Source organism: Protopterus annectens, chromosome 1.part1 (assembly GCF_019279795.1).
Source record: "Protopterus annectens isolate FY-2018-M chromosome 1.part1, PAN1.0, whole genome shotgun sequence".
Taxonomy (NCBI): Eukaryota; Metazoa; Chordata; order Ceratodontiformes; family Protopteridae; genus Protopterus; species Protopterus annectens.
This window is the reverse complement of record NC_056726.1, coordinates 757,746,706-757,770,025: the sequence shown is the minus strand read 5'-3', so window position 1 is coordinate 757,770,025 and position 23,320 is coordinate 757,746,706. Positions and strand designations below refer to the sequence as shown.

The 23,320-nt window shown below is 40.0% G+C and overlaps 1 protein-coding gene across 1 annotated transcript in view; it reads right to left on the bottom strand.

Annotated features, from left to right (window-relative positions):
• Nucleotides 1-20,225, bottom strand: part of LOC122813409 — a 180,445-nt gene extending 160,220 nt beyond the window's left edge. Inside the window, exons 1-2 of the mRNA XM_044085721.1 lie at nt 20,139-20,225; nt 18,237-18,384 (exon numbers count right to left, since the gene is read on the bottom strand). Coding sequence (XP_043941656.1) covers nt 18,237-18,384; nt 20,139-20,222 — 232 coding nt within the window. The 5' untranslated portion in view covers nt 20,223-20,225. The remainder of the gene's footprint in view (nt 1-18,236; nt 18,385-20,138) is intronic.
• Nucleotides 20,226-23,320: the final 3,095 nt, after the last annotated feature.

Below are 23,320 nucleotides of genomic sequence, written 5' to 3'. Positions count from 1 at the left end.
TTTGCTCTGTATTACTACTGGAACATGTGTAGCTGGTCTGCCAACTGGGCTTACTTCATGGTTTAACTTCATTATGTATGTGACTGGAAGTTTGCCAAGCTCATCTTTGAAAATATCAACATAATCACTAAAAACATTCTGTGTAAAACTCTCTTTGTCATTGTTCAGACTTATACTCATAGGTTCATAGGTTCATAGGTTCATACTAGGCTGTCTGCCCTAGGGCATTTATAAGCCTAGCCAGAATGTGTTTGGCTTTCGCCACCCATTTTAAATTAATTTTGCTATGCCCTTTTTTGAGGTTAGTATACTGTGCCTCTGTCTAACAGTGACACAGAAGTGATACCCGGGGTAAACCTACGATCTCCCATCCACGCATCAAGATTCCTCTTGAAGAGAGTCAGTGAGGGACTCTGCCTAACCTGGACTGGGATTTTATTCCAGAGTGAAGGGAGCCTCTGGGTTATAAATCTGTCCCTCCAGCATGTCCTATTTATTTCAGTGCAGAGGTTCAAGTCTCTCGAGTGCGTAGCTCGATGGGATTTGGATTTTCTGAGGTGCAGCATGTCCATTAATTCCGGGTTGGACATGGCTTTATACGTCAGGCACAGATCGCCTCTGAGCAGGCGGTATGCCACTGAGTAGAGCTGGAGTTTCTTTAACTGGGCAGCATATGGCATCTGTTTGAGCCCTTTGATCCTCTTGGTGAGGTACTTTTGGGGTCTTTCCAGTTGTTGCAGGTGTCTGGTAAGGTACATCCCAAAAGGGGCATTGTACTCAATTATGGGCCTGATGAGGGATGAGTAAAGAGGCACAATGACCTCCCCTGATCTAGATGTGAATCCCTTCATGATTAGGTGGGCTATATAAAATGTTTTTCTAACCACTTTGGCCACGTGGTTGTCAAATGAGAGATTGCTATCAACTTGGGTCCCCAGGTCCCTAATTACTTCTTCTGTACTTAATGGATTACCACCTATGTGGTAATTTGTGGGCACTTTGTTTTTGCCAAAGGGGATGACTATACACTTTTTGTCATTTAGCTTGAGGCCATGGCTCTGGCACCAATTGTCTGTTTCTATGAGGCCCTTTTGTAGGATGCTTGTGTCAGCTGGAGAGTCAATTATGGCGCCCAGTTTGCAGTCATCTGCGAACTTGGTCAGCCACAGTCCTTCCGTGTTGGCCTGTATCTCTGAGAAATATATACCGAACAAGAGAGGTCCCAGGACTGAGCCTTGTGGGACGCCACTTGTAACTGGTTTGGAGTCTGACTTGGCTCCAGCAATTCTAACCATGTGGGTTCTGTCCTTGAGCCAGTTTGCAACCCGTCTAGTGACATTGGGGTTTATATTTAAGCTGGTGAGCTTATCTAAAATGCCCAAGTGGGGTATTGTATCGAAGGCTTTTGCGAGGTCCAAGTAGGCTGTGTGGACCACCTTCCCCTCGTCAATGGCCTTGGTGACTGTTTCAAAGAAATCAACCAGGTTTAAGAGGCAGGATCTGCCCTTAAGAAAGCCGAACTGGGTAGGATCCAGTGTCTGTAGGTTCCCAATATCTTTATTTATGAGGTCCATGATGATCCTTTCCATAGCTTTGCAGACCAAGCTAGTCAGGCTTAAGGGGCGATAGTTTCCAGGATCCTTTGAGGCACCACCTTTGTGGAGAGGGACCACTGTTGCTGTACACCACTCTTTGGGTACATATCCTGTAGTAAGGCTGAGATTGAACAGTAGTTTTATGTTTGGGTTTAGCTCTTCTTGGAGTTCATGTAGGACACAGCCCGGGACACCATCTGGTCCCATTGATGCTGTGTTTTTTGCTTTGGAGAGGGCAACTCTTACCTGAGCATCTGAGATGTCAGGGGGGCAGCACTCTGCTGGGATAGATATTTGCCCTTTGGTGGGGAGTTTGCGCTGAACCTGTCAGCTAGGATGTTGGCAATGTCTGTGGGTTTGTTGTATTTTTTGTCATTTTGGACTAATTCTGAGCATATCTGGGAATTTCCACCCAGGTTCCTAACATAACTAAAGAAAGCCTTGGGATTATCCTTAGTGTCCTGTGCAATTTTTCTCTCAAAGCTGGCCTTAGAAGATTTTATGAGTGCCCATAGTTTTTTGCTAATACTGATCAGAGATGCCTTCCCTTTTTGGGATTTTGCTCTGTCATGTAGTAGCTTCCTCCTTCTATTGTATAGTTTGGTTATGGTTGGGGTCCACCAGACAGGACGTCTGCCTTTGGAGGATTGGGGCTTGGTTTTATATAGGATTGCATGATCCATACATTCCTGAAGGTGTTCATAGAATGCGTTTATAAAGGATTCTGTGGTCTGGGCTGTATTTTCCACAGGCCCGGGGGCTTTGAAGGATTCCACCTCGGTTTTGAGGAGTGTGAAATTTGCTTTAGAGAAGTTTTTCACTGTGGTTTTCAAGGCAGGGGGTGGAGTCGGGATGTGAATATCCATGGTCTGATCTTACCAGTGAGGGATACACTTCTGGTCTGGAGCATAGAGTCTCCATGTTGGTGATGATCGGGTCCAGTATGTTTTCCCCTCTTGTGGGAGTGGTAACAAGTTGTTCCATAGCATTTGAGTTTATAAATTCTAGGAACCTTTGGGCTAGGGTATTGGAGCTAGAGTAATGCTCCCAGTCTATGTTTGGGTAGTTGAAGTCGCCCAATATAATGGTGTTTGGAGAGACCTTCATATTTTCCAGTGTTCTCAGGAAGGCCGAGTGGGGTTCCTGGGTTTGGGAGGGTGGTTTGTAGCAGGCTATAAACTGGAAGGCAGTTTTACCCACTGTTAGTTGTACATAGATAGTCTCTGATGCTTCGTGCTGTGCCACCAACCTGGTGGTGTGGGTATCTTTGACAAATATTGATACTGCCCCTCCTTTTGTGGTTCGGTCCAAGTTTTGGGGCCGAAAAGCATGGTATGAGGTATAACCTGGTAGTGCTGGGGTGCTCTCGGGAGCCTTGAACCAGGTTTCTGTTACTGCACAGATATCGATGTTCTCCATGCTAAGGAGAGTTTCGAGTGCGTGCATCTTGAGGTTTAGACTTCTGGCGTTGAGTAGCATTACTCTTAGTTTCTTATCCCTTGTGATACCTATGGAGGTGGGTTTGTCTTTTGAGCCTTGCCTAAAAAAGGCACTATGGGGGTAGCAAGAGCCTTTGCCAATATCCGAAAGCCCAGGGGTGACAGGTGCAAGCTGTCCCTAGTGAAGCATCGTGGCTTGTCAAGCATGTCATCCCAGGCTGACAGGCATTGGATCCCCTTTGAATGACACCAATACTTAAGCCAATTGTTGAAATTGATCATCTTGTCTTCATATTGTGGCATCATTCTTGGTGAGGGTAAGATGCTACTCAAGGTCAGGGTCATACCGGCCTGGGCTACATGCTCAGAGAGCTCCTCTATGTCTCTTTTCATGTAGTCCAGGGAGGTACGTCTCAGGTCATTCACACCAGCATGGACAATGACTGAGTCATATTTGTACTTGCCTTGGAGTGACCTGAGTGCTTGTGTTATGTGGCGGATCCTAGCGCCCAACAGGCAGCTCACCATGACCTTCTCCTTGTTCAGCCTGGTGAGCGGGACGTCAGTGTGCCTGATGATAGGGTCACCTATTACAAGTGTATCAGGTGTGTTGTTTAGCCTTAAGGGCTGTGACTGTTCGGCAAACTGGCTTTGTGAGCTATGTGTTGCACGTGTTCTGTTTTGGGGTAGTGGTTGCTTGGGTGTCTGCTTTGGAGGTTTCTGCTGCTTAGGCAGATTTTTATTTAGAGCCTCCGAGTATGTTTTTGTGTGTTTATGTGTTTAGTTTGCTGTCATGGTAGGTCTATGTGAGACTGGAATTGTAGTGAGTGTGGTTTCCTTCTCCTCCTGACTGGTTTCACCACTACTGAGTTGAGAGAGCTTAGCCTCCAGTATGGCTATATGGTTGCATCTCTCACATGTGTTGGAATTTGTTGGGAGGAGGAGAGGGTTGTCTATGTACATGAGGCAGTTGTAACATTGCCTCAAGATTCCCAGATTCACCAGCTGGACCGGAGAGGAGATTGACAACTGACCTTTGGACATGCTAGAATAGTATTGGGAATTCCTTTATAATTGAAAAAAAAGGGCCAATGAGGAACGAGGTACTCAAGGGGAGTTTGTGAGGGTGTAGTGCTTTTAATATTTTAGTGCTGACTTATATAATTGCTTTAGTGAGCAAGTGCCAGGTAACTTAAATGCAATGTGTTACAGGTAACTTAAATGCAAAGATGACAAACAGTAACTTTATTTCAAGTGAAATAAGGAAATAAGTAAAGTAAGCAATGCAGATATCACTAGGGATCCACAGAAGCACTGAAAAAACGCATTTTAGGTGGAATTAGCATTTCAGGGAAATAACAAGCAAACAAACAACAAGCATACAAATAAAGCTAGATTCAGCAGGCCTGGATCTAGTCTATGCTACAGCAAACAAGGTGTACCAATTTCAGTAAGAAACAGTTCAAATATGCAGGCACTATAAGCCTTTAACCAGAAATTCCCAGCTCAGAAGGGCAGAGTCCAGCCTCTCCTCCCACAAGAGTGCAGACCACGAACCTTCTTAATGTAAAATAACTGACCTGAAGCCCAAGAGCTTAAACCAGAACTAATACACTTTTAGAATAACAAACACTGAGCCCTCAATCAGCAGTTCACAACTTAGAAGGCTGTAAGTTACCTGTCCTGCCACCACAGTGCAGGCCACAAACCTTCCTAATGTAAAACAACTGGTCTGAAGCCCAAGTGCTTAATCCAAAAGACTTAGAATGTTAGCTACACTTTAATCAAGTTACTACCAAGCAGTAATAGATACACTTGAATACTTTAAAGAATGCCTGGATTAGTGCTCAAGTTATACAAACAAAGGTAGATTCAGCAGGCCTGGATCTAGTCTATAGGTTCATAGGTTCATAGGTTCATAGGTTCATACTAGGCTATCTGCCCAAGGGCATTTATAAGCCTAGCCCATAGTTATGTGGCTTTCGCCACCCCTTTAGTTTGAATAAAAACTATGCCTATCATTTTTCTGTGCCTCTGTCAAGCAGTGACACTGAAGTAATCCCTGGGGTATATCTGCGATCTCCCATCCATTGGTCAAGATTCCTCTTGAACAAGGCCAGCGAGGTGCTCTGCCTCACATGTACCGGGATTTTGTTCCACAGCATAGGGAGTCTCTGGGTGATGAATCTGTCCCTCCAGCACGTTCTATTTATAACCGTGTCAAGGTTTAAGTCTCCGCCCTTGTGGTTCTGAGGGATCTAGATTTTTGAGGTGAAGCATATTCATCAAATCTGGGTTTGACATGGCCTTATATGTCAGGCACAGGTCACCTCTGAGCAAGCGGTATGAGACTGAATAGAGCTGGAGTTCTTTCAGTCGGGCAGCATAAGACATATTTTTGAGACCCTTTATCCTTTTGGTGAGGAACTTTTGGGGCCTTTCAAGCTGCAGCAGGTGTCTGGTCAGATACATTCGAACGGGCATTGTACTCAATCATAGGTCTAATGAGTGATGAGTACAGGGGGACGATGACCTCCCTTGATCTAGATGTGAATCCCTTCATGATCAGGTGGGCGATATAGAAGGTTTTCCTAACTACTTTAGCAACATGAGTGTCAAACGAAAGGCTACTGTCAACTTGGGTCCCCAGATCTCTGATGGCTTTTTCTGTGCTCAGTGGATTGCCACCTATATGGTAGCTAGGGGTAACCTTGTTTTTCCCAAAGGGTATGACTATGCATTTTTTGGCGTTTAACTTCAGGCCATGGCTCTGGCACCAGTTATCCATTTCTGTGAGGCCCTTCTGGAGGATATCTGTGTCAGATGTGTTTTTGACTATGGCCCCCAGTTTGCAGTCATCTGCAAACTTTGTCAGCCATAACCCTCCTGTGTTTGCTTGTACTTCAGAAAAGTAGATGCCGAACAAGAGTGGACCCAGGACTGAGCCCTGTGGGACACCACTTGTGACAGGCTTTGAGTCTGACATGGCTCCAGCAACTCTGACCCTGTGGGTTCTGTCACTTAGCCAGTTTGCAACCCATCTTGTGATGTATGGGTTTACATTCAAGCTGATGAGTTTTTCGATGATACCTGAGTGGGGTATTGTGTCAAGGCCTTTGCCAGGTCGAGGTAGGCTGTATGGACTGCCTTTCCCTCATCAATGGCCTTGGTGACTGTCTCGAAAAAGTCAACCAAGTTTAAGAGGCAGGATCTGCCTTTGACAAAGCCAAACTGGGTTGGATCCAAAGTCTGCAAGTTCCCTATGTCTTTATTTATGAGTTCCATTATGATCCTCTCCATGGCTTTGCAGATAAGGCTTGTCAAGCTAATGGGCGGTAATTTCCAGGGTCTGTGGAGGCACCGCCCTTATGAAGTGGGACCACAGTCGCCGTGCGCCACTCCTTGAGTACGTATCCTGAGGTGAGGCTAAGATTAAACAGCTGTCCTAACTGTGGGTTTAATTCCTCGTTGAGTTCATGAATCACACAGCCGGGGACACCATCCGGTCCCATGGATGCTGTGTTTTTGCCTTAGTGAGGGCAGTTCTCACCTGGGCGTTGGAGATGTTTGGGGGCTACAATCCTCTGGAATAGATATCTCTCCTTTTGGGGAGGGGAGAAGTTTGCACTGAACCTGTCAGCCAGTATGTTAGCAATGTGTGTAGGTTCAGTAATTTTCACATCATTTTGAACTAATTCTGAGCATATCTGGGAGTTTCCTCCTAGGTTTCTAACATAGCTAAAGAAGGCCTTATGATTGTCTTTAGAGTCCTTGGCGATTTTTCTCTCAAAATTTGCCTTGGATGATTTTATGAGAGCTCTTAGTTTTTACTTATAATGATCAAAGGTGTCTTACCTTTCAAGGATTTTGCTCTATCTTGTAGTAGCTTCCTCCTTTTGTTGTAGAGCTTGTTTATGGCTGGGGTCCACCAGACTGGACGCTTGCCTTTGGTACAGAGAGTCTTAGTTTTGTTTAGGATTGCCTGATCCATGCAGTCCTGTAGGTGCTGGTAGAAGGCATTTGTAAGTGATTCAGCGGTTTGAGTAATGTTTACCACTGGCTCAGGGGCCTTAAAGGAGACCACACTAGTTTTTAGAAGTGTGAAATCGGCTTTTGAGAAGTTTTTCACTGTGGTCTTTTTTGTTTCAGGTGGGGGGCGGGATCAGGACCTCCAGCGAGATTAGTTTATGATCTGATCTCACCAGTGAGGGGTATACTTCTGGTGTTGAACATTTTGATCCCATGTTCGTGATGATGAGATCAAGTATGTTTTCTCCTTTTGTGGGGATGGTGACTAGTTGTTCCATGGCATTTCAGTTTATGAACTCCAGGAATCTTTGGGTTAGAGTGTTCGGGCTTGAGTAGTGTTCCCAGTCTATATTAGGGTAGTTGAAGTCACCTAGTATGATGGTGTTTGGAGATACATTTATCCCCTCCAATGTTTTCAGGAAGGCCATGTGAGGTTCCTGAGTTTGAGAGGGTGGCCTGTAACATGCTACAAATTGCAGAGCAGTCTTGCCTATGGTTAATTGCACCTGGATGGTCTCCGATGCATCGTGCATTGCCACCAACCTTGAGGTGTGGGTGTCCTTTATGAATATGGACACCCCCCCCTCCTTTCTTGGTGTTGTCCGGATTTTGGGGCCGGAACGCATGATATGAGGTGAAACCTGTTAGTGCTGGGGTGCTCTCAGGAGCCTTGAACCAGGTTTCTGTCACAGCACAGACATCGATGTTCTCCATATTGAGAAGGGCCTCGAGTGCGTGCATCTTGAGATTGAGACTTCTGGCATTGAGCAGCATTACCCTTAGTTTTTTTCCTTTTTGGTGTTCTAGGGTGGTAGGTTTAGAATTTGAGCCTTGCCTAAAAAAGGCACTATGGGGGCTCTATGCTATAGCAAACAAGGTGTACCAATTTCAGTAAGAAGCAGTTCAAATATGCAGGCACTATAAGCATTTAACCAGAAATTCCCAGCTCAGAAGGGCAGATTCCAGCCTCTCCTCCCACAAGAGTGCAGACCACAAACCCTTTTAATGTAAAATAACTGGCCTGAAGCCCAAGTGCTTAAACCAGAATTAATACACTTTTAGAATAAAAGACACTTAGCCCTCAATCAGCAGTTCCCAACCTAGAAGGATGTAAGCTACCTGTCCTGCCAATACAGTGCAGACCACAAACCTTCCTAATGTAAAACAACTGGTCTGAAGCCCAAGTGCTTAAACTAAAAGGCTTAGAATGAGTTACACCAAGCAGTAACAAATGCAATCGAGTACTTTTAAGATGATGCAAAAGCAAAATAAAGTAGGAAGAAACACAAATACAGTAAAAGCAGATAATGTTTTTTTTTTTTTTTTTATTTATTTATTTTTTTTGAGTGAGCAAATGAGGTGGGCCCAGGAGTTACAGGACAGAAACAAGTGCAAATGCAGGCCTTCAAATCAGAAAGTTGAGATAGATGGAAGACCGCCCAAACGGCCAATAACTACAAATTCTGGGCCAGAGCCACTCTTTATGTGGTAGAGAGGTTACCTAGTACATACCACTCCCACTGATAAGCTAGAAGGCTTCCCTCCAACACAGAAAGGCTTGGGGGCTCAGAAGCTTACAAATAGTCCTGGATACAGCAAATCTGTATCTGGAACACTAATTACAGGAAAGGTAGGAAACAGGCTTACAAATTTTTTTCCAGAAAAGTAGCAAAAACAGTAGTAAAAGCAATTCACATGCAGTGCAAGCTGGCACACCTGAATATGTAGCAATATTAGTCCACACACAGTTTGAAAACATGTAATTAAATTAAAAAGGAATAAAAGCAAGTGCAGAAAGGGTTTATTAGGTAGAATGCAGTAAAGAGATGGGACTGGGGGAGTGTCCAAGATCAAATCTACAGTGGGGCGAGCACTGCAAAAGCCACCAAATTTAAACTACAACCAAGAACAGGGAGGGGGGGTAGGGAAGACAGTTTCAACAGAGATGTTAGGAATCACAGTGCAAATTATAAAACCAAAAAAAAATATCCTGATCTCTGTATATTTGCAGAACACTAAGACAGCAGATATCTAAGCAACAATTTAGCTCTATAATACAGAATAATACAGAAAAATATACTCAGCTCTATATATTTGCAGATAGACTTGTAAGGCTGTCTCTCAACACACAGGTCCACTTTAAATGCAGACTGCTGCTATTAACAGTTCAAATTAAGGGAACCTTGAGTTAACAACACACAAGCAATAGAAACCAAAATGAGGGTGGGGGGGGGGTTCAACAGAGACGTGAGGATTCAGAGTGCAAATCATAAAACCAAAAAAATATATACTGATCTCTGTATATTTGCAGAACACTAAGACAACATATATCTAAGCAACAATTTAGCTCTATAATACAGAATAATACAGAAAAATATACTCAGCTCTATATATTTGCAGATAGACTTGTAAGGCTGTCTCTCAACACACAGGTCCACTTTAAATGCAGACTGATGCTATTAACAGTTCAAATTAAGGGAACCTTGAGTTAACAACACAGAAGCAATAGAAACCAAAATGAGGGGGTGGGGTGGGGAAAAGTTTCAACAGAGATGTGAGGAATCAGAGTGCAAATTATAAAACCAAATAAAATATATACTGATCTCTGTATATTTGCAGAACACTAATGCAACAGATATCTAAGCAACAATTTAGCTCTATAATACAGAATAATACAGAAAAATATACTCAGCTCTATATATTTGTAGATAGTCTTGTAAGGCTGTCTCTCAACATACAGATCCACTTTAAATGCAGACTGCTGCTATTAACAGTTCAAATTAAGGGAACCTTGAGTTAACAAAACACAAGCAATAGAAACCAAAATGAGGGGGGGGGGGGGTTCAACAGAGATGTGAGGAATCAGAGTGCAAATTATAAAACCAAAAAAAATATATACTGATCTCTGTATATTTGCAGAACACTAAGACAACAAATATCTAAGCAACAATTTAGCTCTATAATACAGAATAATGCAGAAAAATATACTCAGCTCTATATATTTGCAGTGGACCTCTTTATTAAATGAAATTAGTCCCATTCTCAAACTGTCTTTGTGGCCTAACAGTAACTCCACGTGTCTTTTGACTATGCAAAACTGCAAGTCATAGCTATTCCTGGCAGAATGGAATGTGAGAACTACTGCACCATCAGTTTGAATCTCTTCACTACCATAAACAAGTAGTTTTGCACAATTTGCTGAATCAAGTTTCTTACCATCTCTTACTTTGGAAAACATTTATGCTAATATAACATTGCACTTGGATCCAGTGTCTCCTTTAAGCTCTACATGTTTCCATTAATCCAAACAGTGCAAAATATTTTTTCTTTACTGCCAACTGATAATCTACTGTGTTAACTGTTTCATCAATCACAGAGACCCCATCAACATTGAAAGTTTGCTCATGGCTTTCTATCTGATCTACTTGCATCTTTGGATGCTCTCTTTTAATAATTTTAATAAAAGTATGTGCCACTTCAGACTTGGAAAGTCTTTGGAAATGATTCCACATTTTACATTTATGACACTGCTGACCAAAAGCTAAGCACTTTTCTGGTTTATGTTCATGACTACCTCCACAATTATGACAGTTAACAATGAAGTTGTTTGCTGAGGCCCCATTCAGTTAATAGTCAAGGTTGGGTACTGCCACACCCTTCAGTTTACATTTCTTTTTCATCTTATCTTTATGTTGTACATTGTCAGTATTCGCACTGGCAGGTACTACATGCACTTTTTTCTCATTGGTAAGCATATTTGTATGCTTTTATGTAAGCTCATATATTTAACAAATCTCAGTGGCTATGCTCATCATTAAATCCCTGTCTTGAAGCAAAATCTTTATCACTGCATCATTATTAACACCACACACAAGCCTGTCTTTTATCAGCTCATCTCTCAGATCACCAAATCTGCACATTTTTGCTTTATTTCTTAAGTCTGTAATATATGCTGCTATAGTCTCACCAGACTTTTGATTTCTTCTGTAAAACATGTACCTTCCCATTATAATATTCATTTGAGGGTTGCACATTTCTCTAAATATGTTTTAAACACTCAGAGTTTTCCCTCATTTCAGCCTGTATCACAATAAGGCAGTTCTCCCCCTCCCCTGCATACACAGCAGGAGCATACACAAATGAATGTTCTCACTCAATGGCTTCTGAGCCAGCTAAATTAAGAAATATGAATGCTCTTGTATGTGCATCTTTATCAGAAAATGTAGCCTGTATGAACATATCATATTCTTGCTCAAACACTCGCCAATTCTCAGCAATATTATCAAATACCAGCAATTCAGGTCTGTGAAGTTCCTCTGCCATGAAAACAAAATTTGTTTAAATATAAGCATATAACAGGTATTTGTAATTATGCACAGCTGCACAACAATCTCTCTGAAAAGGCTTTTCTTTAACACTGCAAATACTGTGAATACTCCAGACACTTCTGTAATGCCAAAAAGGCTTTACTTTAACACTGAAAACATTGTGAACACTCTGGACACTTTGGATACTGTGAAAAGTTTTTGTTACTGTGAAAAAGTAGTACATTGTGAAAAAATGTAGTCATTTTAGTCTTTTCATACATTTTAACATTTTGGAATCTATTTTGAAGTCTTTTATATTTATTTTGAATAGTTTTATCAGTATGTTGCAATTTTAGACATTTCATTTATCTCAGTATTTATTTCGAACATTTTAAATGCTTCACCACTTATTCAGCAACTGAAAAATCACTGAAACAAGTTTAAGCACCTTTGAATAACTGCTAACCTGTTTGCAAGTTGGTTCCTGTATATTCCTTCATTTCTAACTGTGTGCCTCATGGTTTGTGAGTTGTTTCAGCTTCGGATCCATTCTGACACCATGTTGCATCTTGTGTATCAAATGAGACACTGAGGCACTGTGATGGGTTCAAGTTGTTTATTGTACATAAAGACATCGGGAGCTGTAACTGGAACATATGGTTAAGCTAACTGACTGACTCATTACTTCAAACACACTCATATGTGCATTTCCATTCATACCTGCATTCACTCTGACTGACTATACAAAATGGCACAGATCTTGCACATGTTCAGTAATTTATATGCATGTGCTATCTAGCTACAGTGGCTGACTATGTACAATACAAACAATAATTTACAACGGCCATCTAAGATCTCCCTTAGAAATCACATTCCATGGAGTCAAAAGCTATCCTAATGTCAAACAGAACCCCATCTGATATATATTTAGTTGTCATCTCTACTCTGTGGAAGGAAAGCCTTAACAGCTACCAGCTATACAGCAATTGCTTCTACTTTAAAACATTCACCAGGCATGCCTTCAACAATTTTGGTAAGAATATCTCTAACCTTCTTTCCAATGCCATACTTAAAACCAAAAATAATTTACTGGTTATAGTAGTAGTCTAAATATAAAAAAAAAGATAAACATAACAAAACAAACAATAATAGAACAGAGACAGATTTACAGCCAAAGCTTTTAATTATAGAGGTTTCTTCAAACCACCAGAATGTGAACTAAAACATGTTAATTGTGAATACTCCCTGGACACATCCAGAACCTGCCATAGAAGCTGAACAATTAAATAAAGAAGCATTCAGTACAATAATTCAGTATCATTGTTTTTTCTGTTTTTTTATTTTTTCCTTATGCTTTAAAGAAAACAAATGTTCAGTTAGTCCATGTGGACCATAAGTGTCTAAGAAAATCTGCCATTTAGACTTGCTCAGTAATAACTCATTGTCTCAGCCATCCCCTCTTGTATTTCTATGTACCATATCAAAAGCAAAGAAATAAAAAGAGATTGTGCATCGTTCTTACTTTCATTGTATCTGCACAATGTGCATCATTGTTACTTTCAATGTGTCTATACACTGTACTCTAGCTTGTTTCTAATATGTGTTATATGTTCTCTGACCATCTCAAATAAACTTCTATGGGTCTTGCATACATAAAAATTATTTACAGATGCATTCACTAATACACATGACCCATCCTGAATAATGTGTAACACAGAAAAATGTATATGCAACTGGATATAGAAAACCCTGTACGGAGGTAACAAAACAACGCAAATTACTGTTCATACATGGAAAAGTAGTCCTTTGACTATTGGTGTTTGCATATGGATATATGTTTTTCCAGTGTTTTGTGATGTTATTATTTCTCTTGCACAAAAACCTATGTTTCGCACCTAAAAGTGCTTTACGTTTTTATATATTAACAACATTAGCCAATATGTGTCAGTGTCTTTGTTATGTATCATTCATTCTGTAAGGGATTCACCTTGTCAGATTTTAACACTTGCAGAGATTTTATTATGCTTCATCTTAAAAATTTGGCTATAGATTGCTTAATCTGAATGCAATAGTAAACTCTTTTTATAAATGCACCCTTCATTTCATCACACTTTCTACCAAAACAGTTTTTTGGATGCCTTTTGTCTCCATACCTGCCAACTATCAAGCCTTCCCCAGTTAGACTCAGCTCAATCCATATCTAGTGCAGTATGGGGTAAGCCATGTAGGAGGGCCAACATTCAAGCAGCCATGTGGGTTCTTTGTGCCCCTGTCCAAACCTTGCCTCTGTTACTGGAGATAAGCAGCTTTGTCCCCTATCCCAGGTAAGTGTTTCTTTCCCCTCAGACTGGGGACCTGTGGCATCCTGTCTTGCTTGTCTCTGTGATGGAATATATAGTGTCAATTCCCTATCAGCTTTGCAACATTATCACTAAGAGTTGTAGGGGTATTTCTAGTGTGGGTCTTATCCACCTATACCCTATGTACATGTGCTCCTCTATGCCTGCACATTGAAAGCAATCTAAACCTTCCTGGAATCACCAAGGCTATATGCGCCAGTCATATGACCACTTCTTACATGCAAGCTTTCACTTGCATGGAAGCAGTCAGCCACCCGTAATCCTCATCTCCTTTCTACCACACTGAAATAACCAGAAAAAATGTGTTTTCTCACCCCACCTCCTACTCTTCCAGTACACAGCTGTGATTCAAACTCAGGTCATCTGAATCAGTGGTCTCCAACCTTTTTTGCACCAAGGACTGGTATCAATGTAAGACAATTTTTCATGGACCGGCCATCTCGCAGCATGCATAATAAAGTAGGCATTTATTTATTTATTTGACATTTGTTTAATGAGGAGGCCAGACCCAGGTAGAAAAGCTCCAAAGTACAATAAAAAGACAATTGGCAATAATTACCAAAAAAAAAAAGTGTACATTCTGCTTAACAGCATAACATTGATCTACTATGGTTGCGAAGTAAGTAAACCTAATGGCAACCTTACTGATTTTGTTTATAAGAGCAATAATTAAGATTTTCACAGAATATCCAGATTTTTGCCTCATATTTTTGTTTTTATTCTCATAAAATTGTCGTTTTCTGGCAAATCGCAGGCAGATCATTGAGGCTGAAGTCAGAAAATAATGACAGACAGTTGAGTTTCGTACTTCATACCCTTCAGAAAATTCATGCAAATGCAAAACCTGCATTTCTATCCACTTTCAAAGTTTGTAAGAGCAGTACTTAAAAGGGTCCCTATTTTGGGCCTTTGTCCCCCCATCATTTTTGGCTTTGTCCAGATTTTGTGATCTAAGAAAGAGGTTGAGAGGTGTGTGTGTGTGTGTGTGTGTGTGTGTGTGTGTGTGTGTGTGTGTGTGTGTGTGTGTGTGTGTGCGTGCATGTGTGTGCGTGCATGTGTGTGTGTGTGTGTGTGTGTGTGTGTGTGTGTGTGTGTGTGTGTGTGTGTGTGTGTGTGTGTGTGTGTAAGACAGAGGGGGAGAGAGAAAGAGTGAAGAGTGAGAGTGATCGCTGCAACAGCAGCTATGAGATTTGTGTACCTATCGTCCATACCACACACACACACACACACACACACACACACACACACACACACACACACACACACACACACACTTCTTCATTCATTCACACATCGCTCTCACTCTTCCGATCTCACACACACACAGTCACTTCTTCTTTCATTTACATATTCATTCACACATCGCTCTCACTCTTCTGATCTCAAACATACACACACACAGTCACTTCTTCAATCATACCTGCATTCATTCACACATTGGTCTCACTGTCCCGATCTCACACATATACACACACGGCCACTTCCTCATTCATACCTGTATTCATTCACACAGGCACACAGACACTTCCTCATTCATACCTATAATCATTCACACATTGCTCTCACTGTTCCGATCACACACACACACACACACACACACACACACACACACACACACACACACACACACACACACAGGCACTTTTTCATTCATTCACACATTGCTCTCACTCTTCCGATTCCGCACACACACACAGCCACTTCTTCATTCATTCCTGCATTCATTCACACATAGCTCTCACTCTCCCGATCTCTCACACACACACAGTCTCTTTTGCTTTCATGCACGCTTTCACTCACACATACAGGCAGACACATACACACTCATACAGGCATTCACTTACCTTACCTGACGGCCCAGTTCTAAGTGCTCCATGCTCCGGTACTAGTCCCCGGCCAGGTGGTTGGGGAACGCTGATCTAAATGATAGTGCTTTATCCCTCTGTGCCACCAATTCATGATTTATGTTCAAAAATAGTTTATTATTCACATTTTTAGAAATTTTAAGGAATGGATCATAGGGTATATTGTCGGTCACACATGACAGATGTTGACATTCCAGAACTGAAAAATGTTTTTGTAGTTTGTGCGCTTGTCTTTGCTAGCCTCTCAAGACTCTTTAAAGTCATTTTTGACTTAACAAGTGCCATACCTCCCAACTGTGCAAACCTTTGCAGGATGCCTAGATTTTGCCTGTTATCCTTGCTCTGTTTCTCATAAAATTTGTGGTTTCCTGGTAAATCATTGAGGATAGAAGTCATTAAATAATGACAGTCATTTGAGTGTAAGACTTCATATCTATCAGAAAATGCAGGCTAACGCAAAACCTTTTATTCTTTCAACTTTGTAAGTTTACATGAGCAATCTTTAAAATCTGTTCCTATTTTTGGGCCTTTGCTCCTCCTTTATATTTGGCTTTGTCCAGATTTCTTGGGCTAAGATGTTGAGAGGTATGAAAAGTACCTTTTGACAGAAACCTTTTATCTAGCATATTTGGTAGTTCTTTAGTGCTAATTTTATTTACTCATAAACTGATGACCTATGATTTATTTTATGGCAGGATGAGTTTAATTATAAATGTTTATCCTTGCATCTTTATTCAGATAACAATTACATTTGCCAGCTCTGTAAGATATACAATTACATAAGATTCCTTGTACTCCATGGAAAATAATTCTGAACATATACAGAGCAAACACATTTGAGTTTTGCACAAAAGGAAGCAAATAAAACTTCTTTTATGCATCCATTTCCATTTGCAAAGGCTTGTAAATAAGGGTGCATTGATATTTTAATGTAACTGATTCAGCAGACAATAACTGGTTTTATTTCATATGCTGGGACAGAAGCAAGAATACTAAATAAATTTAGAAAGCAAAAGCACTGATGGGTTAATAAATGCACAACAATAATCTGCAAATCAAAGTAATCTACTTTTACATAGCTAAATGCTTTATGGGACCAATGTAACAGATATTTAACAGTGTCTTACACACTGGACAAAGATAGCAGTGGGTCAGGTGCTTTTTCCTTTTGTCATCTTTAAATGAAAACGTCAACAATCTGGCAGTGCTGTCTATGTATTGGGATACAGTATTTACATCAAGTTTGTCAAGCACACATTTCATGAGGCCAAGCAGGTCAATAACATATCCTAAATTACAAGAGAGCTATGAAGGGGGAACTACTGAGAGAGAGTCTTATTTAATTTAACAGTTTTCCAAAAATGTTATACTAGTAATCAGTTCCATTAGTTTCTCTGTCACTGTATCACATATCATTTTATGTATATATATTTTTTATTTTCATTTTGTTTTAATTTTCATATATATTTGAATAATCAGATGTAATTGCTTAGGACCACTCTGGATTACAGATGTTTTGTATATAGATGGTTAGCATAACTAACACAAACTTCATTGCAGACTGAAATTAATTCCTTGCTATGGCTTTTAACATTTTGTTTGTAGTGGCTCATGTGTTGTGTGCCTGCTCCACACCACACTTTTGGGAATGCCATTTTTTATTATTACTTTTGGGCTGTCCTTTTAACCTTTGCCCTCATTCTGCAACCTTTTGACACATAGAATGGGAGGAAAGTAAATGTATTGGCCAGTAACTGCATGATGTCCCCCTTCCTTAGGAGAGAACTGCATTTCAACATTCAAAATTCATGCCAGTCAATAAGAAAATAACTTGCTGGGGAAATACCCACTAGCCTTGTTATATTGGCTGCTAATGTTTACCCCTTAACCCCATTTAGCAAAGAAATAGCATGCAGTGAGCTTTAACACTATTACATGCTCACTACCTTCATGGATACATTACTATACAATGCTGCCTCCTGTTGTCTCCTGTCTTACAGAACGTCTTTTTACTTTGAGCCCACAGTCTTCACAGAGGTGGAGCAGTCATTTGATGGATAAGTCATGCCCTTATAGTGTGGAATGCAAACTTAGAAATAAACAGTTACTCAATATTGCACAAGCAAAAATCACAACTGCCACAGACAGATGCTCTTCCTGTGTGTAAAACAATACATTTACAGGTACACTAGCTTCCTTTAGAAAAGATTTTTGTGTAGGCCAAGTTCAAGTCCCACACAATTTGCTTTGTTTTATATTTGAGATTTTAGTTTGTTTCACATTTGCATGCTGCATTCTAGAGATCATAAGTGAAATGAACAAAAACTCTTGCATTTTGGTCTATAATAATATTTAGGGCATTGCTGCAGTCTCATATTTCAAAGTATTTTTTTTTGCTTCTATTAGATAAAAAACTGGACAGTAACATAAATCCCTGCAGATGTCTTTTTACATTGTACTTCTGAGAGCTACTGGATGAAACAAACATAAACAAATTAGAAGAGGTGTGACTGCATGTTTCCGCTCACTGAGCTCCTGAAATAACCTTTAGAATAATAATCCCATGAGCAATGCTAATCAATGTAAGGAAAACACCTGAGAAGCAGAACTATTTTGCTTTGAATAATATAACAACCCATACCTTTGTCATTAGAAACATCCACTGGTATTATCAGAACAGGAGGCTTCTGCTTGCATACTGATGATTCTGTGTGTGCCTTTGGAAACTGGCATGCCCTTTCCTTGAGGGCACCACAAGACAAAGGCTGCCATTTGGAGGTCAAAGAAAGCTGCAGAGAAAAAAAAATGATTCAGTAACTTGACGAAAGTATCACTTCCTTCTTAACCTGATGAGTGTGCTACCTGTGAATGAAAACATGCCCTTTCATTGCTTGTTGCTAAATCATTACCCCTACACATGCATCAATACTATCTGTCCTGTATTACAAAGGAAATTGAATGACTCTCTGCTCTCTGTTGTCTTTGTCACAGCCCATGTGTACAAACATTTGTAGAATGATGATGTTTGCTGCCACTTTGTGTTTCCAGCATTTAGTTAAGACTCATAGTTGCATATATTGTTTATATTCAAAGTTAACAATCACACTGCATATATTTTTGTATTGTCTTTCTTTGTATTTATATACTTAACTTTATGCTTTATTATTCTTGGAGCTTTCCTTGCAGGGTCTCCATTAACATGACTTAATTCTGAGTCATATTTCCTACTTAACAAGCTTAATTAAGTAGTAAATAAGTAAGTAAATAAAAACATAAATAAATAAATACACACATACATGCCCATCACTGTTTGTTAAAATGTTCCCTTGTCATTGGGAACGCTAATGTATATTGTCATGATGAGTTGCCCTATGTACATTGATCCAAGGTCTAAACATTAAACACAACATGATGGTTGGAAAAGAACTGATGGGATTTTTTGCATTTTTTACACCTATTATTTTTTATCTTATTTTTGCTTATTTCACCACAGTCACCAAAACATAATGGCTTTTTACTACCTCAATCCTATCAGTTTATTTGATCCCCTATGAAGATGACAGGCTTACTCCCATCCTATAGCCTATTCATCCCCAGACTGAGACATACCCCTACTAGCCCACTTATCCCCTAAGAGTCAGAGTCAGGTATAAGGGAGTGCACAGTATGGAAAGCCTATAGGTCAGCCCTAAACTCTGTCCTTGCATTGTCTATATTTTGCCACTTTAACTGCCCTAGATTTGCCCCCAACGTATGTGCTTCATGCTTCCCATACCTCCCATAGCTACATCCTAACATGTGCTCTCTTGACGAGTAACAGTATAGCACAGCTAGCTGTATTCCTCCATGCAGAATTGGCATGTTTTTATTGCCTGCTCCTGCCTACCCTCCTCACCCAGCACTTCCATTGTCCAAACAACTAACTGAACTCTGGTCACCTGAGATGTAGTCAAGTCTTTACCTCTCTATTATAGTGCCAGGTGATCTGGTAAACATCTGGATTGTTGTGTTGAATCATATATCTAAGCCAACAAAACTCAAAGGAATGATGTCTGTAGAGCTAAGTGAAATGTTATTAAATAAATATCAGCTGATGAAATAGTTTCAATGTGATTCTGAGATGCACACAATTCCCAACCCCAAAAATAAAAATGTTAAGAACATTTCATATATAGATACAGAATTTATAAAAAGCAAACTTTTTTTAACAAAATCAGAACTTATGTAAAGCCATATTGTACTTCTTCTGAGGTAATTGAGCACATGCTGTAATTAATAAGGTTTTTCCTTTACATTTTCACTCAAAATATTATTTGCGACAAGTGAAATCCTCCTACAAAACTTTGTCACCATTAAATTCTATGTCTTGATGCTTTAAATGCTAAGTGCAAAACTAAAGAGAATGAGCATGACACCAGCATTCTTTGTTAATAAATAGATACTGCAGCTTGAAAGGTTCGATTGGATTCAGTATTATTGTTTTAAGGGTCATACAATCAAAGTATAAGTTATAAACTAAAGAAGAGTGAGAATGGAAATTTACCTTTATAAGAGGGTTCCTCCGGATCACTTTAGACTTCACAATTTGAGCAGGAGGTCGGTATTCATCTTTGTAGGTGCTGATCATAGGCTTGAGATCTGTGGTAGAAAGAATTAATGGTTAGAACATCTAAAATGATCCCTTCCATCAATCTTCTCCCCATATATACACGTTTCACATGTAGATAGGTTCTAGTCCATTAGAGAAGTTTGACAGAGAGCAAAGCACTTGACCCTTTATCCTGAAGCATTGTCATTCACATTCATTAAAAATGAGATACGTTTATCTGAGGTAAAGCTTCAGCAAATTTCATTACTAATGAAGGTATGCATTAACTGTTGGGTAATTGTAGATTCAGTCAGAGGGAGAGAGAACAAAGATTATACTAGGATTATACAGCCTTCACGCATTAAACATTCAGTAAATTATAAACAGTATTGTCTTGATTTCATTCATTTTGCTTGCTTTCTAATGTTTTCCTACACAGGCCCCAGTATAAAGCAAGCTTTTGGTGTTTCTATCTTTTCACAACTTCATTTGTTTTTGTATCACTTGAGTGATGTGTTTATACAATTAGAGGAAGCCATCACATGAAGACAACATATAATTAATTAAAAGCTATCATTGCATTGTGATATGTTTTGAACCTAAGATTTTCCATCCTGTAGGACACTGACAAGTGAAATGCCAGATAATGCACGATAAGGGGTCAAGTGAAATGCCATTCACTGCTCTCACTTATCATGATAGTTATGATTATAACAACAAAGAAACCTATAGTGTGATCCTTCAGCTTCCTGCTGTCCACAAATCGTAACAACTTGTGAGAACTAGAACAATGTCTTCAGATTTCAAAGACATCTGTTGCAAATCTTTTGATCTGTTACAAACATAGCAAAGTGTGAATAAATTACTTTTGCACTCATTTCATCATTGGAAAGGAGCTCGCTTTAACACATTGGTTTATTCACAACTTGAGTTTGAGGTTACAAATCTGGGTGCATAATATGGTTAAATTAATTTGAATCAGCCTATTAGAAAGTTAGGACATGCAAGTTACTTACACAGACCCTAAAATGACATTCTGGACCTAAACAGTTTGATCATCTGGTGTGTTTCAGTAACCTACTGAGTTAATTCTCTCCATTGTGTCAGGCACAGCACCCCCACATCATCCTTTGTGGGTGGCATTCTTTCAATGGAATTATAGCTTTGCAGTGACCAAACCTTCTACCTGAGTAGCAGGGATAAAAGTCATGCATGAGGTAGCCATCATAAATAGTTGAATTTGTGTTCCTAACCCCCATTTGAACATGCAGTAGATACAAATGTCATCCCAGTTCCAGCCTCAGTGTTCTGATTATAGCTTATAGCATGCTGCCTTCTTGCAGCCTTGGCCAGCACACTTAGTGTTCCTGAGGCTAGACTTCTGGTACCATGCAGAGGATGGTCTAGCAATAGGTAATCATATCTTCCCCCTCCAAGATAGGACAACTGGGCATGCTATCCTCACCATCTCCTAGGCAACTCTTCAAGTACTGGAGCTGTCACATAAACATTAGTCACCTGCCAGTCATCAGGGCTTCAATCTCCCGGCAGTGGATGTAGCCTTAGACTAACAGACTTTTCCACTGAGGATGACAAAGTAATGTCATCATCCTGTACATATTTATTCTAATGGTAGTCATTCATATCTTAATTAAATTTATTACTGCAGCCTGTCTTGTACCAGAATTGCCTTAGATCATTGAATTATTCCACTTTTTCATCCCCAGAGTTTGTGTATATCACACCATCCATCTATACAGATACCTATGTTACATCTTTCCCTACCACTGCCAAAACAGATTATACTTCATTTGTTTTTGTATCACTTGAGTGATGTATTTATACAATTAGAGGAGGCCATCACATGAAGACAACATATAATTAATTAAAAGCTATCATTGCATTGTGATATGTTTTGAACCTAAGATTTTCCATCCTGTAGGACACTGACAAGTGAAATGCCGGATAATGCACGATAAGGGGTCAAGTGAAATGCCAATTCACCGCTCTCACCTATCATGTTAGTTATAATTATAACAACAAAGAAACCTATAGCGTGACCCTTCAGCTTCCTGCTGTCCACAAATTGTAACAACCTGTGAGAACTAGAACAATGTCTTCAGATTTCAAAGACATCTGTTGCAAATCTTTTGATCTGTTACAAACATAGCAAATTGTGAATAAATTACTTTTGCACTCATTTCATCATTGGAAAGGAGCTCGCTTTAACACATTGGTTTATTCAGAACTTGAGTTTGAGTCTGTAATTCATAGGATCATAGGATCATAGGAGATTACTAGGCTATTGACCCGTGGTAATTTTAAGCCTAGCTGTTTCATCCCAATGTAATACCATAGAAATGCTAGTCAATACCCAAGATTGCATTTAGTGATGACTGTCCATGTCTAGGAGGATTGTGGGCACTACCTCTGGTAAGAATTTATGATGCCCACACCCACTCATCCAGGTTCCTCTTGAACAAAGTTATAGAGGTGCTCTTTTTCACATGAATTGGTAACCTCTTCCAAAGACGCGGCAGTCACTGGGAGATAAATCTGTCCCTCTAGCATGTCCTATTTAAGTCACAGGCCATATTTAGGTCCTGGAATGGGTAGCCCTAGCCCAGTTTGATTTATGCATATGCAGTAAGTTTGTTAGGTTTGGGTCTTGGATTGCTCTGAAGGCCAGGCATAAGTCTCCCCTAAGAAGTCTATATGATATGGAGTATAGTGACAGGGATTTTAGTCAGTTTGTGTAAGGCACATGCTGGAGCCCCTTGATCTTCTTTGTTAGAAACCTCTGAGGTCTCTCTAATTGATGTAGATACTTAGTACGGTACATGCCCAATGGGGCATTATACTCAATTATGGGCCAGATGAGTGCTAAGTATGGGGGGGTTATAACTTCTTTTGCTCTCAAGGCAATGCCTTTACTAATCAAGTGTTCTATGTAGAAAGCTTTCCTTACTACAGTAGGCATATGGTGGTCAAAGTTAAGGTCGCAGTCAACTTGTGATCCCAAGTCCCTTACTACTTCATAGGTACTTAGGTTATAGTTGTTGATTTGATAGTGTGAAGGGACATTGTTTGTGCTGAAGAGAATGATGATGCATTTCTTTGCATTCAGTTTGAGACCA